Raw genomic sequence first — 18,464 nt, 5'->3', positions numbered from 1 at the left:
GGCCCGTTCGGCGTCGCCGCAACGCTCCCCGCCAGGCGTTTCCAGGCGTTTCCAGGCATGTTCCGATGCCACGTGTCTTCATGTGCGTGTGTGAGTGTATGTGCCATTGTGCCCAAACGGCGGCGATGCGACAGCAGGGGGTCACCCTCTCCTTCCAGTCTTTGTGCCCGACCGGCGGCGCTACGACAGTGTGCGTCACCATTAGCCCATTGTACAATCACGTGCTCGTCTATTGAGGGGTTCCTTCTTGCCCTCAACTGCGAGAGTATAAAAACAGCTGCCCCCGGACGCCAAAGGGAGGGCTCCGATTTCTTCTGTTGAGTAAAGTGCTCTCCCGTCTCTCTACTTCGGTCAATCTGACCGCCAACTCTTTGCGATGTTAAAATAAACAAGTTGTTTTGTTGTTACCAGTCGACTCATGCTTTGCCGGGACCTTCGGATGCTTCCAGTTGTACCCCAGGCCGCCAGGCCAACGCTACCCTTGGGGCTTGCGACCCAGGTACAACCACGGGCGTCAGCGCCGAGTTCCCAACAACCGATGCCATCGGTGGGATCCAAACACCAGGGAAGGCAGCCCGGATCCCCGAAGTTTGGAGCCAAAGGAATTAACGCCTGTCCACCAACGCACGAGTCGCCGCATACGAGGTGAAGACCCCGAGTTTGGTCCTCTCGCCGATTCACCAAGGGCAGCGGCGGCAGCCAGCCGAGGTACCAGTGCGATGGCTACTCAAGTAACCCCTCCTCACGTCGTCGTTGACTCACCCGGACGCCAGAATCCTTTCACGGAGACACATTCGAGGACGCCGAGGACTGGCTCGAGAACATCGAGCGTGTCGCCAGATGTAATGGTTGGGACGAGACAAAGAAACCCCGGTATGTGTACTTCGCGCTGGAGGAATCTGCACGCACGTGGTTTCGAAACCGCGAAGCGTCGTTATCATCGTGGAACGACTTCCGGCGAGAGCTGCTAGCTACGTACCCGAGCACGGACCGCAGAGAGAGGGCAGAAGCCGCTCTTCACGCGAGGAACCAGCGGAACAACAAAAGCGTTACTCGAACTTCGCTCTTTCGAACGTCGTTCTCCTCTTCGTAGCCTCCTGCCGTGTGCCAATCGTCCGATTCTCGCGCACGAGCTGCCGGCCTGTCAGCACCGGCCGAGCGTTGCCTTGCGGTGCTTTGCTTGACGCTCGCGGTGTGGCGGCTACGCAGTTGGGATATGTCGGTCGTCTTTTTCTTCTCGCAATGCTGGCGGCATTACTAAAAGTTTTGACAAAATTTTTCTTTTCCTTTGTAAGCAGTGTAAAGCTTACCAAAAACGTTTTCCGCAGTTTTATTTACGTTGGCATTTTAATTAATGTAACAATTACCGCACTAAGTAAACAGCAAGATGGGAGCAATATTCTAACACCTTTCGGAGGTGTCAATGCAGACAGCTATTCTTTCGGAACACATGTGGTTCACGTTAGTTTCAATAAAAACAGAACACATTTTTTAAACGCGTGCATAAAAAAGTTGTGGCAACGCTCATGTTACGTTGACTGTATAATGTTATGGACTGTAGATGGTGATGCGTTTAGCACTCGAGCGATGCAGTGGCACATCGTATTTCTGAAGTCACGTTTATTCAACATTTGTAGTATGACGACGACGTGACCAAGACGGCAGGGCGATGGTCGGGTCACGAAGAATGGCGACGATGGAACTGCCACGATGGCACCATGACCAGCGTATGACAACAAATGCATGGCGACGACCGTATGACAACGACGCATTGACAACTATGGAATGACAACGCTGGGAGGACGATGAGATGACGACGACTGGATGATGACAATGACGACTAAACACGGACGATGGCTGAAACATGGACAAAGACTGAACAACAAAGCCTGTATAACCGCACTGAGACGACCACGAAGACTTGACGGCGACGCTATATGAATGATGGCGACTGTCTGACGACGACCTAATGGCGACGATGGCACGACAACCGTAGTATAACGCGATTGAATAACGACAGCATGGTAACGAAAGATGAACGAAGAACGATTGACGTCGATGGAACAATGAAGGTCATGTAACAACGAGGGCATCACGACAATGAGAGGAACTTACTATAGTGGTGACGATGTAAAAAGGCAACGTGATGTGGACAAGACAGTGCTATGACAAGTGTGTGACGACGGTGGCAAGACGAGATTCACTGCAGATGATGAAGTATTTCATGATGACGATGGAAGACTGCGACGGCTTCATGACGACGGTATGACAACGAATGAATGGCGGCGACTGCATGAAGACGATGACGTCATGACAATGGCATGACTACTGTTCGATGAGGAAGCTGGAGTGACACCGATGGAACGACCACGACAGCATCATGACGACGGTGTGACAACAAATACATGACAAGTGTATGACGATGCGATAGCATGACGACGATGGCATGACGAGAGTCAGATGACTAGAACGGCGTCCATGAAATGGTTATGACGGTATCACGGCCACGAGCACATACCTAATGACCCACGCTTGAAGGCAACTTGGGCCACTGGGTCAGTGTGGAAAGGTTGATTACGACTGCATGACGATAGTCCGATCACGCAGCTGGAATTACGACAGTGGAACGACACAGATAGCAACCCGACCATTAGCCCATAACTAGTGGCCCAGGCTGGTAGACAATTTGGACCTCTGGGTTGCAGTAAGAGGACGGACGGACGGACGGGCGGACGGACGGACGGATGGACGGACGGACGGACGGACGGACGGACGGACGCGTAGATGGATGGATGGATGGATGGATGGATGGATGGATGGATGGATGGATGGATGGATGGATGGATGGATGGATCGATGGATGGATGGATGGATGGGACGGATGGACGGACTGACGGGCTCAAGAGGCAAAATATGCTAATCCCATTAGAGACAGATACCTGTAATGTCACCTCTCCCGACGCTCTCTCAAAGAAAAAGAAATCATTTATTTTAGTCAGGACATGCACGCATGCGCAGTTGAAGTACTTTTGAGTATGGTTTCTGCCAGTTAACCACGCATTAAGTAAATGTCCGTTGTTATCCAGCCTTGAATGGAATTATCGAGTTTTACGTGCCAAAACCACTTTCTGATTATGAGGCACGCCGTAGTGAGAGACTCCGGAAATTTGGACCACCTGAGGTTCTTTAACGTGCAACTAAATCTAAGTACATGGGTGTTTTCGCATTTCGCCCCCATCGAAATGAGTCCACCGTGCCCGGGATATCCAGCCTTGTATTACCTGTGGCATATACCTAAAATTATGCTGGTAACGCGTTTTACAGTTCTGACTATAGCCGAAGCAAATAAAGTCTGTGAATTAACCCTGTAGATGTTCAATAAATGTGACTTCATAAATACAGCTTGTCGCTACATTGTTCGAATGCTAATGCGACAAGCCTCGTGAGCCGAGTTCTACCCTCATTTTTTTTCATGTGCATGCGATTATCAAATTGAGCAGACCTGGGTGGTACTGAAATACTAGGATTCTGGAGCACCGCAGCTCGCAAAAGGAGGTCCAGCAGAAACTGCTCGATGGATTTTCCTTGAGCATGGAGGTGAGTCCGAAAAAGGTATCTTTTGTGGATGTCGTTTTGCTGCTCGACGCAGTACGACTGGAAGTTGGCGTCCACGGTGTCGTAGCCCTCCGTGCTTTCCCCGTGGCGAAAGTGAAATTATTGAACACCTGTAACTCGCCTTCACCAGCCAAGCCGAGAATCTGTGATGTTTTCACTGCGCTAGATCTTGGCGCTTCGGTGCACGACGTTGCTTGCCCTAAAAAACTTTAAGCTTCTCTTTGAAGAGGCTCCAGCTCTTACCGCCATTTCAGGTGATGCGCAGTTCGGGCAGTCCGATGCTATCCATTCTCGCTGCCTGAAGTTGGCAGCCGCAACTACTGCTCTAGGACGAGGGTAGCTTCCCTACATCCGACACCATCTATCGTCCCGTAGAAGAATCCCTTAGGGATATCGCACCGGAACTATCAGTTGTGGATGGCGTACTCATGAGGGGCACTAAGTTGATAATTCCCACAAGCATGCAGGTTGAGACATTGCAGCGGATGCATGCGGGGCACATCGGTACGGCTAATAAGCAAGAGCTAGGCGGCTCGTTTACTGGCCTGGGATAAACGCTGACATAGAAGCATTGACCCAGAAATGTGGAGTCTGCAGAAAGTACACTTACAGTCAGCCAGCAGAACCACTAATGCTTCGTTCAACACCAACCCAACCCAAGCCAAAAAAGAAGCCTACAAGGAACAGCGGTTTGACAAATAACCTGACTAAATGCATTCATACCGAGCCCTCGGTGCATCATACCGGGCAATTTTTTAATGAATCTAAAGGAGCAATTCCTGCCTTTGTTGGCGCCAGTTACTCCTCTTCCCAGAGCAAACAAGTCTAAAAGCACGAGAAACACTAAAAACACTAAACACAGTCAAATATCGCGAACTCTCCTGCAGTTCCGCAGACGAGTGAACGAAGTCATAAAATAGAGTAAAAGGACACTCAGAGATACGCACGGTTTCCGTACACAAGTGAAAATAAACAAAACAATACGAAAACAGGCATAGAAGATGACATCTTTGCAGACGAGATACCTGATGCATCTACGCATAGCTACATATTAAGTCACGTAACTACGCAACTACATTAAGAAATTTCAACGTGAACACCACATATACGATTTTATTGTAACATAGAGCCCCGGCAGAGACATTATATAACTCTGAAAGAAATACTTCGCCCATGGTTAATAATGTCGATATATAAAAATCGGGCTTTTAAACATCTTTTTTTTGGGGGGGGAAATACCAAATTCATAGGACCATACTAAATGCCCAGTACCCTTAGCGATGGTTTCACACACAAAAAAAGCTCAGCGCTCGTGACAAAGTCTCACCATTCCGGCGTTCACGTTGGTAAGCTTCTGGTAGCAAACGGCAGACGGTAAAGTAGTCGAACACAACGCTTGTGATCATTCTAGAAATGGGCATAGCATTGCACATCACCCACCTTTTCTGCAAGCGGTTTGCAAGTTGCTTCATCGAAAACTGCAGAGCTGAGGCAGCTTGTTGGAGAGGCTTTGTATGTCACATTGTATTTGGCAGCACTCGCTTCGTTCATTTTCTGTAACAATCAAAGCACAAAAAGCACATTTGGCGTAAGTATAGGCGCAGCTGACGGGCGATGGCTATTGGAGTAAAATAAAGTGGCTGCAAGGAAATTCTGTATGCCTCCTTATTTGAAATTTGTCAAACAAGCAATGTGGCTGAAGGCAACGTTTCGACAAGGAGATTTGTCCTCGTCAACGCTGCTGTTAAGTGTTTCGGCGGGGCTGCTGTTGTAAGACGGGTTTCACTCGCGCGATAACAGCAGCGGGAGAGCGGCCCCAAGGAACTTCCGGTCACGGGCCTGATAAGCCTGCTGCGCGGGAACACAAAGCGTGGTTATAAGTTCTTCCACTGTGCGGAAAGTCTGTCTATCTTTAAGCTTTGAAACAAAAGACATGCGCATTACGCCTTAATATTAATACGCGAAATTTCTCGTATAACTTCCAGTAATGTTGACTTGTAAAATTATTATTATGTACAGAGGAAAAGTGTTGGAAACATGCGGGCTTAGATTTTAACGCACTGCTCCTACTCACCTCACCTCAACTCAGTACGGCAAACGTGGTACAAAGAAAGGAGTCAACAAGGTTAGCGCTCCCTCGTGGAATAAATATTCTGTCTTCATATTTCAAGCCTATTGATTAAAGCGCGAAAAGGATGTAAGCGCAGGAATAGTATAGAATACAGCTCAAGCGCTGTCCATCAAAGGACAAGTATACGGGAGCAGCGCTAACCCCGTGTCCCATACTCTACTCTAGTTTAGGTCCTTCTTGCTTTTACATTATTTAAGGTTTTGACAAACTCGTCATGCTATCCCCCTAGCTGACGTTTGAATTGAAGCTGCTCAGCGTTGTGGCATTACATCTGCGCTTGCAATATCTACCTATTACAAAATTCGATTTCGAATTTTCGCGAAGTGTCAGTTCTCGCTATTTCTTCTAGATAACTGTTAAAGTTTCTTCCTGTAATGGGGACTTCTTTTTTCTAGTTAACAAAGTGCGCTTTTTTTCACATTGTACCCTTGCCAAACTTTTGGCGGCACCAGTCACGCTACGCTTCAAGACAAAGTTCTCGCTGCACACGCTAAATGCGGTGGGAGGGGACGGAGGGTATGCTTGTTTACTGGGAATAGGTTCACCACAAGCCACGTCTACACTTTTCATGCCATATAGATATTATAAGAAGAGCAAACCGTGGTCTAACGCGCTGATTGCAAACATAACTACGCCGCAATAAGCTCGAAAATTTGTCTCACGGGAAAGCTAGCATTATATTTATGAAAAGGGTCCCTACTGGGGAAGTCGGTTCGACGTGATACGGCGGAATAAGTGTTGTAAAGAGATGAAGGACGCTTAAGCTTCCCCTTTAAGAATGGAACGCCACAGCATTCAAAGATCCCCGACTGCTTCTCTCGCTTACCAGCAACTGGAGCATGTGTAACCGTAATGTTTACCGGGAAACGCTGGCCGCGAGCGCTATGCACGAAGGCGGCCTTTCTGGTAGAAACGCGGCCGCTTGCTTGGGCCGCGATGCGGCGGAGGAGAGCGCCATCTGGAATAATTGCAAGGAACCGGGAGCGCCGCTCTGAGGCCCTCGAGATACTCACGCGCAGGCGCGCGCAATTGGCGCACGCTATGGCCGATCTATGCATGGTGAAACGCTCGAAAAGGGGTTTCTTTGAGCGAGTGAAGAATTCGCACCATACACAGCGGTGGCTGGGCCGAGACAACGTTTATTGCATGCTTTGATGCGTGTTAATATAGGCGTTGTGCGAGACGGCTGGAGAGGGAGTGTGAGGAGGGGTAACAGCGGCGATAACTGTTGCCGTATGCTGGCGTGACGTCATCCCGATGCAGCATCTCGTTCACCCTACGGTAAATAGCGGTCTGGGGATTGTTGTGTCCAGCCCGACCGGCGCAGCGCTGGCGTCGGCGTGATCGGGCAGCCTCGCGTATTCCTGGTCCCTGCCCTGAAGTCCCAACAACTTGGGGGCTGGCGGTTCCTTCTTGGTGCTCAGGGTCACGGGCTCCGTCGTCCAGGTCATGCTTCCCCACTCGTGGCTTGATCTGGTTGCTGTGCCGACGAATTTTCTCCCCCTCTGGACCATCGGCGTTTACCTGCGGGTGCCGTCCAATGACGCGATTCGGGCTGGGATCCATGGCTCGCCTCGCCCGAAGTTCTTTACCCAGACAGGTTCCTCCGGCTGCAACGCACCAGGAACGTGGCGGTCCTCTGGAGATTGCGGGGCGAGAGGCCCCGGTGGTGCCACTGCGTTGTCCAGTCTGGAACGGAGCTCGTGGCTCATAAGTAGTTTCCCTGGGGTACTGCCCCCGGCGTCCTTTAGTACCTGTGCAGAATCATTGCTAAGCTCGCTTTCAAAGACCCATGGACATTCTCCTTCAAAACTCAACAGTTCGCACAGCGCGTTACGCAAGCCCGTTGGACTGCGGATGATACGGTGCTGTCCGGAGATGTGTTATGTTATTCAGCTTCATAAACTCCCGAAATTCAGCCTTGTCAATTGTGGGCCATTATCAGATACAAGCGTCCGCGACAATCCGAATGTGCTGAACAAGGTGCGCAGGGCTTCTATGGTGGCGTAGGCGGTGGTATTTTTCAGGGGTACTGCTTCGATCCATTTACTACGTGAACCCACAACGACCAGCAGCATGTGTCCATTGATCGGCCCCGCAACGTTAAATTGCAGCCTGGACTATCGCCCGTTTCTGACCTTGCGACCGGGGATTTCTTGGAGGCCATAGGCGCTGCTTGTACGCAACTGGAACATGACTTAACCATGTTCTCAATCTCGTTATCAATCACGGGATACCACAGAAGGGAGCGGGACAGCCGCTTCATTGAGCAAATACCTTGATGGGTATCATGCAGCAGGCGCAACGTTCGCGTTCTTGAGCTGTAAGGCACGATTACGCAATGACCCCAGTATAGAAGCCCATGAAATCCACATTATCTCAGCCTTCCGGTTGAAGTATGGTCGCAAGTGTAGGTCCTTGGGCCTCAAGTTTCTTGGCCATCCTTCCCGCACCCATTTTTGCACCTTGCCTAAGTCCTCATCGTGCGAGGTGAGAGCGGCCAGTTGTTTAGCGGACACCGTCATTGAGGTTTTACGTGAGCAAGACTGTCACAAAAGTCGCGTTATTTCTTCAATTCTCCGCCCCCGCATCCTATGTATGCACGCCTATTAAGACTCCCTTCTTTAAGAGTGGGCCGCAAGCCTACGTGCCGCACAGTTTCGCAAACGGTGGCGAACGTGATCTTGGGTACATCCAGAGCACGTTGAGCTATGTGTTCGTGACTGCTGTAAAGTGTGTGATTAATTTGTTCGCCGGAGAAGGTGACCGCTTGTAGGGTTGAAACCTTGGTGGCTACACACCCGGGCTACGTGAGGCCGGGTGCATCCATGGCTGTTGTTTTGTGTGTTATTAAATTGCTTGCCAGTGAAGGTGACCGCAAGCAGAGTCTAAACCACGGTGGAAGCAAGCCCGGCCTACGTGAAGTCGTCTTCGTCCGCAGCTATTGTTTTGTGTGTGATTAAATTGACTGCCGGTGAAGGTGACCGCCAGTGGAGCCTGAACTACGGCGAGAACCAGTGTGCGCGTGTGTGATCCACGTCTGGACGACAAGAGGTGAATGCCGGCGCCTCGAGAGGTCTATAAAAGCGCGCCAATCCTACACTTCACCAGTCTGCTCCGGGGACGATAAACGAACGCCGAGCAACTCCCGGGCAAATAAGCTGCCGACATCACGCCCCGACACCGAACACCGCCAGCCGCCGTGGAAGCCAGCCGCCGACGTCGAGGCGCCGACTTCGAGGGTCACTTACGGGCCGCATCGGTTGGGACGGACTGCCGGCGCGCCCGGTTGACTGTATGTCGCTTTTGATTCTGTGGACTGTGGACTCTAAACATTTGCCTTCTCGATTACTGTTTAGGAATCTAGTTGGAATTGATGTTCATTGTTCATGTTGCGATTGCACATAGTAATTGTTTAACTTGTTTACACCTGTTCTTTCGAATTGTCACTTTACTGTTTCCGACTAACATATGCATATCCACTATACTTAATAACGCCAGTTTCTTTTGTTGTTGAGCAATCACATTAAATTACTGCTTTTGCTTGACTTCATCAGGCCTTTGTCTCGTTCACGACGGTAATTGGCGAAAGCCAGGCACCAGACTCCACCCCCTTATGCCACTACTCAGGAGGAGCTAACGCATCGACGCTGAGTCGTGACAAAGACATACTCAACATCCCCGGTTTCTTCCAAGGACTCTGGCTGAGACGTTGCGGACGTCGGGAGTCGCCTGATGGCATTTGCTGGAACGCTGTCCTTTCCCGGCTGGTGTTTGATGACGTAGTCGTATGCACTCTGCAGCAAGGCCCATCGCTGGATTCGGGCGGCGGCCATCTCTGGTACAGCCTTATCTCGATGAATAAGTCCCACAAGCGGCTTATGGTCTGTCAACAGTGTGAATGGCTTACCGAGTAGGTATGGTCGGAATTTCGAGACCCCAAACACTAGAGCCAGAGCTTCGCGCTTCAGCTGTGAATAATTTCGCTCGGCTTCCATCAGTACCCGAGAACGAAAGCCTATGGGCCGACGCATTCCGTCCCTGACACCGTGGGAAAGCACTGCACCGATCCTATCGGGGGAGGCATCGCATTTAAGGACAAGAGGCTTGCGTGGGTCAAAATGCGCCAGGAAATCAGCGGACTTGAGGAGGTCCTTCACCTTGCTAAACGACCGTTGTTGACTGTGACCCCACTCCCACTTAGCTTCCTTGCGGAGCAGTTGATACAGTGGCGCCATGGCCGTAGATGCATTGGTAAGAAACTTGTGGTAGTAAGTTACCATGCCCAAATAAGGCCTTAATACTGCGAGGTTCCGCGGCACCTGCATCTGAAGAATGGCCTCCGCGTTTTCTGACTTTGGTTGACGTCCCTGAGCCCTAATTCGATATCCCAGGAAATCCACCTGTGCTCCACGGAACTTGCACTTGTCCGCATTTAAGCGCACGCCATTTTCCCGAAACCCCTGCATTACTTCGTGCAATGTGGTGCAGTCATTGTGTTTCTCTGCGATGATGACGTCGTGCAAGTGGACCTGAACCCCAGGAACTCCTTGCAAGATGGTCTCCATGCGGCGCTAGAACACTGCCGGCGCGGAAGCCACTCCGAATGGCAGGCGAGTGAAGCTAAACAGTCCCTTATGCGTGTTTATGGTCGTAAGTAGCATGGCTTCCTCGTCCAACGGCACCTGATTGTAAGCCCCCCGCAAATCTATCGTGGTAAAAACCTGACCACCGTTCAACGTTGCCAGGATACCTTCCACCTGGGGCAACTGATATTGCTCAGTGTAACAAGCTTTGTTTACTGTGAGTTTAAAATCACCGAAGGGGCGAATGCGGCCATTACGGTTTACTACCGGCACCATCGGAGCGGCCAACTTAGAATGAGGCACAGTGACAATAACGCCCGCGGCCAAAAGGCGCTCAAGTTCAGCGTTTACACTTGCACGAAAGGCGTACGGAACTTCGTGTGCTTTCCAGAATTTCGGTACCACGTTGTCGCATCTCAAAGTGTACCGGCCGACCTTTGATGAGACCTAGGGCTGGCGCTAACACATCACCGAATTCTCTTACCGAACGGTGCACGTTAACATCGTCGGTCCCGACGAAAGGCATTCGCTCACCTGTCGTGTTCACGTTCATTACTGGCGCCTCGAGCATGTTGAACGACAATGTTGAACATGTTGAACGACCAACAGGACCCGCTTCTTCTTGTCGTCCGTGACTCCATTGCCTTCAAAGAAGGCGTCCTGTCGAACTTGGTAAGCTGGCCACTTGTCGCTCGTCTCGTCAAACTGCGACGGGCTGGCATATCCTCCCATGGTGGCGGAGGCTGCGGCGTACTAAGAGGGCGGCCCGTTGTAATCTCATCCTCGTCACCACTGAAGAATCCGCGCCACACACCGCGGTGGCTGGGCCAAGACAACGTTTATTGCTTTGATAGGTGTTAATGTAGGCGCTGTGCGAGGCGGTTAGAGTGGGAGTGTGAGGTGGAGGAACAGCGGCGTTAACTGTTGCCGTATGCTGGCGTGACGTCATCCCGATGTAGCATTGAGAATTATGTTTTTTTCGTGTAGTTAAATTACAATTAGGCGTGATCATGTCTGTAGGTTGTGTGCTCGTCGTACTTTTAAGGTTTGTCTAAGTATTTTACCTTAAGAAATTCAATTGGTTCAGCAGCTTCCTTGCGCAACATGGAGGGACTGGGTATGGCTGGTTCGAAAACCTCTTTGCCGAAACAAGTTCGACGCTGGACGCCGGCGCCGGCTTTGCTGCGACCGGGGTCCTTAACGCTATCGCATTAATAAACGCTTAAGAGCAGTTCTCACGTGAGATTATCATTAACATACATGTTTTCATCCTTTGCACCAAGCAAATTACATTTACGCCTGATTTACCGAAGCAATACTTTCTCACCATCGTCTCGGCACTCAGCATCTCGACGACCACGTAATGACGGTCGACATTGCTCTTCATGTGTCTGAGGGCGTCCTGGGCCAATGTTTTTAGCTTTTCGTTGTTCTTCACCTCGACGCTCAGCCACTTAGGCCCGGCAGGTTCTGTTGAAGAGCACGGTGGAGGTGAACGCAGCACAACCAGTGTAAGGGCGATTTTAAGAGCTTTCGCCATGATTCGTCATACGCACGGCTGGTTTTTGCTTTGAAAAAAAAAAGAAAGAATAGAACGAGATAAATAATTTACGGCACTTTTCACGGGAAAATAATGACGCCACACCTTGAATACACCTGATATATACAAGTACCCCGACTATCATGCACCAAGATTTAGAAATAGGCAAATACCACGTAGCTAGACAAACCAATGTAATGTTGTTAGTCGTCGTCGCTCGGAGATGATCAGGTTCTTTTTTTGCATGGCGCCTATTCACATTAGCCTGAATTAATTAATCAACTTCTCAAATACATTAAGAAGATGAAAAGTTTCAATGAGAAAATTGTAGAGCAGCATGAAAAAGTCTTCATACAGCTTTCTGTTGCTCAATGCGTGCTACGTAAAGCTGTTTTACCGAGCGTGAAAAAATCCCGCGAATACAGGCAAAGTGCCTCGAGCGGCCAGTCACGCGGCAATATTGCGTGTATTTGTGGGCTCATTTCATGCTTGGAAAAACACTTTTATGTAGCACGTATCGCATAACAAAAAGCTGTATCTGCACTATTTTCACGTTCCTCTACAATTTTGTCATTGACACCTTTCGTCTAATAACAATATTTGTGAAGTCGATTGATTAATTAATTAACGTAATTAGGCGCAATGCAAGAAATATTCTGAGTATCTCGGTGCGACGACGAACATTACTTTGGTTCTTTCCAGCTACGTGGCATTTGCATATATATATTGAAATCTTGGTGCATGATAGTTGGCATGCTCTGCATATGGCTTTGTAACAGTTCCTATACGAGTGCGTTCTTCTCCGAGAAAAGCTTAAGCAGGGTGTTTTATTTTAAAAAATGCGTTTCGCGAAGCAACGCTTCTGCACAGTCAGGCACCAAGCACTTATAACTGCGTTTGCACACGCTTCTCTTCGTGCATAGTTTACACTGGGCATTCAAGAGGCGCAGAGCGACGGGGACGGAGAGAAAAAAAAAAAACACCAACCAGAACACAAGCGCTTGTGTTGTGGTCCGTGTTTATTTTTTTTTTTTTTTGCCTCCGTCCCGGTCGTGCTGCGCCTTTTGAATAGCCATGAACCGACTAGCCCAAATCAAAGTTTTACTGTTACATTGTGTGTTCCAGCGGTACATTCGTTTTTTTTTCTTCAACTGGGATCACTTGTTCTGGCAAAGGTTCATAGCAACGCGGATATCACTCACGAAGATTTGCCAAACATGGGCCCATAACCAGTGGACCAAGCGTGGGGTAGAGCAAATAAATTATTTAGGAAATTCATACATTAAACTCTCAGTTGTACGAACGTCGGTTTAACGAATATTTCAGAAGAACAAACTTATTGAAATCACCGGTGGGTTTCCTTTGCATTCTATGCAGGGCCGGATTAAGAAAAATGGGGGCCCTGGGCTAATGCGCTTGCAGGCCCCCTTTCCCTATACTGACCCCCCCCCCCTTCGCCTGCTACGCTACTGAAAATACTCCATGTTTAATTTTAATTCCACCAAGTTATTATTATTATTATTATTATTATTATTATTATTATTATTATTATTATTATTATTATTATTATTATTATTATTATTATTATTATTATTATTATTATTATTATTATTATTATTATTATTATTATTATTATAAGGAAAACAACAAAACTTACTTGAAACGCGTGCTGTTGTAAACACCAACACATATGTTCACTTTGTGATTAATTTGCATTCTGTTTTCAGCGAAAGCTAGGCTTTAAGGAAAAGTTTAGCGCACTCAAGACGAACAAGAACGTAGAGAAGACAACACAGCTCAGATGTCGATCCTTCTGAAGCTAGGCTTTGTTTGCATCACTAAGTTTAATCCCGTGAGGAGACGCATGATTGTATCCAAAACATTCTATACTAAAATTCAAACATCAGACTGCGGTAATCGTTATACACGTTACTCTATAAATATTCAATAGATATATACAATGCTTAAGGCAATACAAACACAATAAGATACACTAGAATACAGATGAAAATTACCAACTGTAATTAAAAAAACTATATTTGAAAATATTTTCGTTAAAGGTAAGACATGCAAGGACGACACCAAATAAACGTGGTAGTATCAAAAACTACAAAAATACAGTTTTTATAAGCACGCTAAATATCACAAGAAGAACAAACAAGAGACGAACAACGAAGATTTGCATATCTTGAATTGCACTGCTCAGCGTTTCATTGGCAACGTGGAGGCTGGGAGGCGACACAACGAACTTATTGGAACTGTTCATGTATAGCGCAAACAGACCTCTTTTAAAATGGCATTTTTGGCGCCTTCTTTTTGGCGAAATCAGATATAGTCTGTTCGAAGGATAGATCGCGGAGGAAGCCACTTTCAATGGACATGATAGCAAGCGAGTTCACATTGTCGTCAAGGAGGCTCGAACGAAGGCGATTTTTTATCAACGAAAACTTGGAAAACAATCGCTTGGTCTCACAGCTCGCCACGGGTATGCTTAAGTACTTTCGCAAAGCAATAGAAAGGTTCGGAAACACATCAATAAGCTTTCTTTTGTGCAGAAACTTCATTATTCCCAGGGGACTCGTGTCCTGGCACGCACAGTTGTGCAAAAAGTTCGCAAATTGAACGATTTCAGCGGAAAATGCTGCCTCCAAATCATTTTCGTAGGTTTTCACTAACTTCTCAGCCTGCTGTGCCAGAGAGGCCTCGCTCCCAACTTCTGTCAGCAATTTTAAGAATCCGAACCTTTCGCAGAATTCAGTGTAGGCAGCCTTTCGCACTCGCAAAGCAGAGCCTAGGCTGTCAAGTACAACATTGTAGGTCTCTACGATGAACATTTTTGTACCTTGTAGCGCACTATAGCTTTTCCGTCCGGGTGCTTACTCAAAATGATGCGTTTGCCCTCATCCTGATAACATTTATTGGTACGTTAGCGTGCGTGCTCTTTCTTCGAAGGTATCAAAGAGAGGTCGCAAAGAATTAACAAAGCCTTCTAGAGAGCTCAGCAGGTCTACAGCAGTATAAATGTCTAGGGCTGGTTTCTGAAGTGCTACGCTCGTTTTGTCAAAGTGCTCCGAGATTTCACTACAGAAAACCGCCATGAATGCAGTCTCTAGTTTTGTCATTTTCTTGAAGAGAGAGTGCGCTTCGTTCCTAGTGCCACCGTTTTCTTCCTCGTTCTTTGATATAGCTTCAAGGCAGCACAAGACTGCATAGAAATTTTTTCAGAAGGGTCTTACATTATTCAGCATGTCTTGACCACCTGGTCTCAGAGAGACTTTTCAAAACAAGCGGCTGGCCAGTTCCGCCCATGCTGTCCAAAAGATACCTCCATCGCTTAGGTGAGCCAGCAAAGAACACATACAGTCTCTGAATTGGAGTGAAAAATTTGACTGCCTCAAGGCAACTGTCAACGCTGCACGCACCAACTAATTTCAGTGAATGACCAGCACACGGGACGTAGACTGCCAATTCGTTCAGGTGTTTGATTTGAGCTTGCTGTCCTTTGTATTTTCCTGGCGTATTATCGCATTATCATAAGTTTGGCCCCTACAATCTTCAATTGAGATGCCAATGGTCGTCAAGAGGAACATCACGGTATCGAAAAGATAGAAGCCTGTATGCGATTCAATTGGAACAAATCCAAGAAACCGTTCGCACACTTTCCCATTTAAATAGTATCGTAAAACAACTCACAGCTGATCAACGTGGGTAAGGTCTGGAGTCCAATCGACAATTGAAGAGAAGTATTTTGCGCGTTTCACTTCGTCAACAAGACGTTCGTTGACAGCCTTTGCCATATGCTCGATAAATTCATCAAAAATGATGTTTGAAAGATAGGATGGGTGAACTTTTCCTTTGTTCCCATAGCGTTTGATGTGCTCCTCTAGAAAGGGATCAAACTTGGCAATGGCCTCAAGCACTCCCATAAAAGTGCCATTTCTCGGTGAACCAAAAATCTCCTCACTGCCCCTAAACGCTAGGTTGCGCTCAGCTACAAGCTTAACTGCAACGACTACACGCTTCAACACCTCTGTCCAGTAAGTTGTCTCAGTGACAAGATGCTTTACCAGCTCCTTGTCAACTGCGCTGCTCGAGTTAGAGCGGGCGAGCCATGCTGCCACGCAGCTCCGGTGCTCGACGCTATTTTCATGTGTGCAAACCTTTTCTTCTGCTCTTTTCCAATCAGAAAAGCCATGCGTGATGAAAGCACTGGGGTTGCTTGAAATCGAAAATAGTTTGCACATGAAACAGTAAACAGAACCTTTGGACTCCGAGTACATTAACCAGTGTCGCTCGTACGCCTCCCCGCACGAAAAGATGAGGAGACATATCGCGTTTCTGTGTTTTGTATTGCCTTTCGGAAGACGGAAAATTTCGGCTCGATTTTGAAAATACAATGGCCCTTTCTAAAGGCATACACTCCTAAAGCTGTCAGTAATAACGTCCAGCCACTTAGCAAGGTCTCTTCGGAGAATCTTGCAACGTAACTCTTGCTGCGGGGGCGTCTGTACTTCTCTGTTGCCGCAACGAGAAGCCGTCTCATTCGTCCTCTCGAAGCACACTTTGTGGGTTTGAACACGATTATTTGAAGCCAAACTAACAGGAAACAAGTGAGCACCTGTTGATCAGCAGTAGTAGAAATCGGGCGTGGCGGACCGGACGCCTGGAGCTCTGTGGCAGGGGCGCGGCTGAGTAGCATAGACGTTGCTGACTCAGGAGCAGGACAGGGCTCACTTAGCGTCGGTTGCTCAGAAATATGGACGACCGAGGTTGGCACCGTTTTCACAGGATCCAGACAGCCAAGGTGAGTCAAACCTTGCTTTTTGTGAGGAAATCGTGGTGATGGAATTGGCAAGTCCTCCACAGAAGCACAGTCGGTAATATTGGGAGTTTGATAAGGACTCTGGGTAGAGCGATCATGCTGGTCCGCGGAATATGCATTCAGTAGGTACTTTGTCATCTTTTGTAGCTTCTTTTCACGTTCTTCACTTTCTAACTTCGCCTTTCGTTTAGACGCACCACTTTGATGCTTCCGACCGAGCATTTTCGCATGAATGGAATCTAATTGTTCACCGGGCACTTCGTCAGTCCGACGCGACCGCAGGTGTCCAACGGTGGCCGTCCCGATGACTTGCGCACGCTGCCTGGATGATCCGTGACTGGCCGAGAGTGGTGCGTGTCCCCCGGAAGCTCCTCAGCGGGCGGGCTTATGCAAGCTTAACCGGCGGCTCGGGGCTGAATCGCAGCCCGCGATCAACTTCCTTTTATAGACGCGCGCCGCGTCTGTTTGTTACTAGCGCCAAATCAGGCGTTCACATACGCATAGAGTTCCTTGTACAAATTACCTCCTTCTCCGTACAAACTCACTCCTTCTCCCGTTCCGGTCTCGTCTTCCTATTGGCTAGGAGCAATCGTTTGTTCTGAGAGGTCCCAGGTTTTTCTTTCGCCCCGTCGACGCCGAGCGGGAGAACGAAGGGGAGAGGGTGACTCCTAACGCGGGCTAAGTTCGCGCCCTCCGTCGCCTCTGAGTCATCTTTTTCTACTTCTTCCTGGAAAGTTCGGCGGCCAGTCTGACCTACTTTTTCCGCCCAGCGCGCGCGAGGGTGCACAGCCACTAGGCGGGAATGGGCCCTGGAGACAGGCCTTTGTGTCCAGCTCTCCAACTTCCCCCTCCGCTCTTCCACAACCCTAGCCCGAACAGTGAACACTCCATACCCCACGACACGCCGACACAAGCACGTGTGACGTCTTTTTTCCTTTCCTGCCTAGACTTTGCCATCAGACTCATCATCATAGCTATCGGACTCATCCTCCCCCGTCCAAATTACCATCACGGTAAAGAAAAGTCGAATGGGAGGCACTGTTGGGTACTGCAGCACATCCTTTCTATGAGAAGGACAGCGGCGGAACTATTTGAGAGGTGGAGGGTGGCGTGGTGGTGACGAGGGGCAAGGGAGATTTAGGTCCTCATCCCACATTACATGTTTTAAGTGTTTCCCCCTTGCCCCTCCTCTCCAGGCAGCACTCGACAGATGGACTGACAGGAAACCACGAAAACTCTTCCAAGCAAACGCAGCTTGCTTCGTAAGAAAGAGGGCCCCGCCGGGGTGGCCGGGGATTCCTGTTTTTGCAGCTGGACAAGCTCTCCCCAAATGATCAGGCTAAACGCATGATGTTACATTAGGCGGGGGGCCCCGTCTGCTCGTTCTGGTTTTCTCGCTTCATACATGTCGCTCGAAGTTCCGTTGCCCATGGCTTCATATACTAAGCAGGTTAGAATAAATGGGGCCCCTTCTCCTACTGTCCGAGGTGAGGCCCTGGGCTGCAGCCCCCTTAGTCCACTCCTTAATCCAGCGCTCACTCTATGAAAAAAGATGGCTGTGTCTTAGCTCAGCTAACCTTGGATATGCAAAGCGGAAGCTTGGTTTAGCCTGGTTATATCTTGCTTTCACTTGGTTAACCTTTGATTTAGCTGCAATTATTATACTTAGGTATACAATCATCATTAAGCCAGGTATGACGGCTGTTCCTAGGTCGGTGGCTAGACATGATTGTGATTAGGCTTGGGTGGAAACTCATCCTTCGACGGTGC

The 18,464-nt window shown here is 48.6% G+C and overlaps 1 protein-coding gene across 1 annotated transcript in view; it reads right to left on the bottom strand.

Moving 5' to 3' along the window:
* The window catches only part of LOC142586872 (uncharacterized), a 31,677-nt gene that overhangs the window by 7,229 nt on the left and 5,984 nt on the right, over nt 1-18,464 (bottom strand). Inside the window, exons 2-3 of the mRNA XM_075697746.1 lie at nt 11,660-11,900; nt 5,056-5,169 (exon numbers count right to left, since the gene is read on the bottom strand). Coding sequence (XP_075553861.1) covers nt 5,056-5,169; nt 11,660-11,872 — 327 coding nt within the window. The 5' untranslated portion in view covers nt 11,873-11,900. The remainder of the gene's footprint in view (nt 1-5,055; nt 5,170-11,659; nt 11,901-18,464) is intronic.

Source organism: Dermacentor variabilis, chromosome 7 (genome assembly GCF_050947875.1).
Source record: "Dermacentor variabilis isolate Ectoservices chromosome 7, ASM5094787v1, whole genome shotgun sequence".
Lineage (NCBI taxonomy): Eukaryota > Metazoa > Arthropoda > Arachnida > Ixodida > Ixodidae > Dermacentor > Dermacentor variabilis.
The sequence above is the reverse complement of the archived record's forward strand: the minus strand, read 5'-3'. Positions and strand labels throughout refer to the sequence as shown.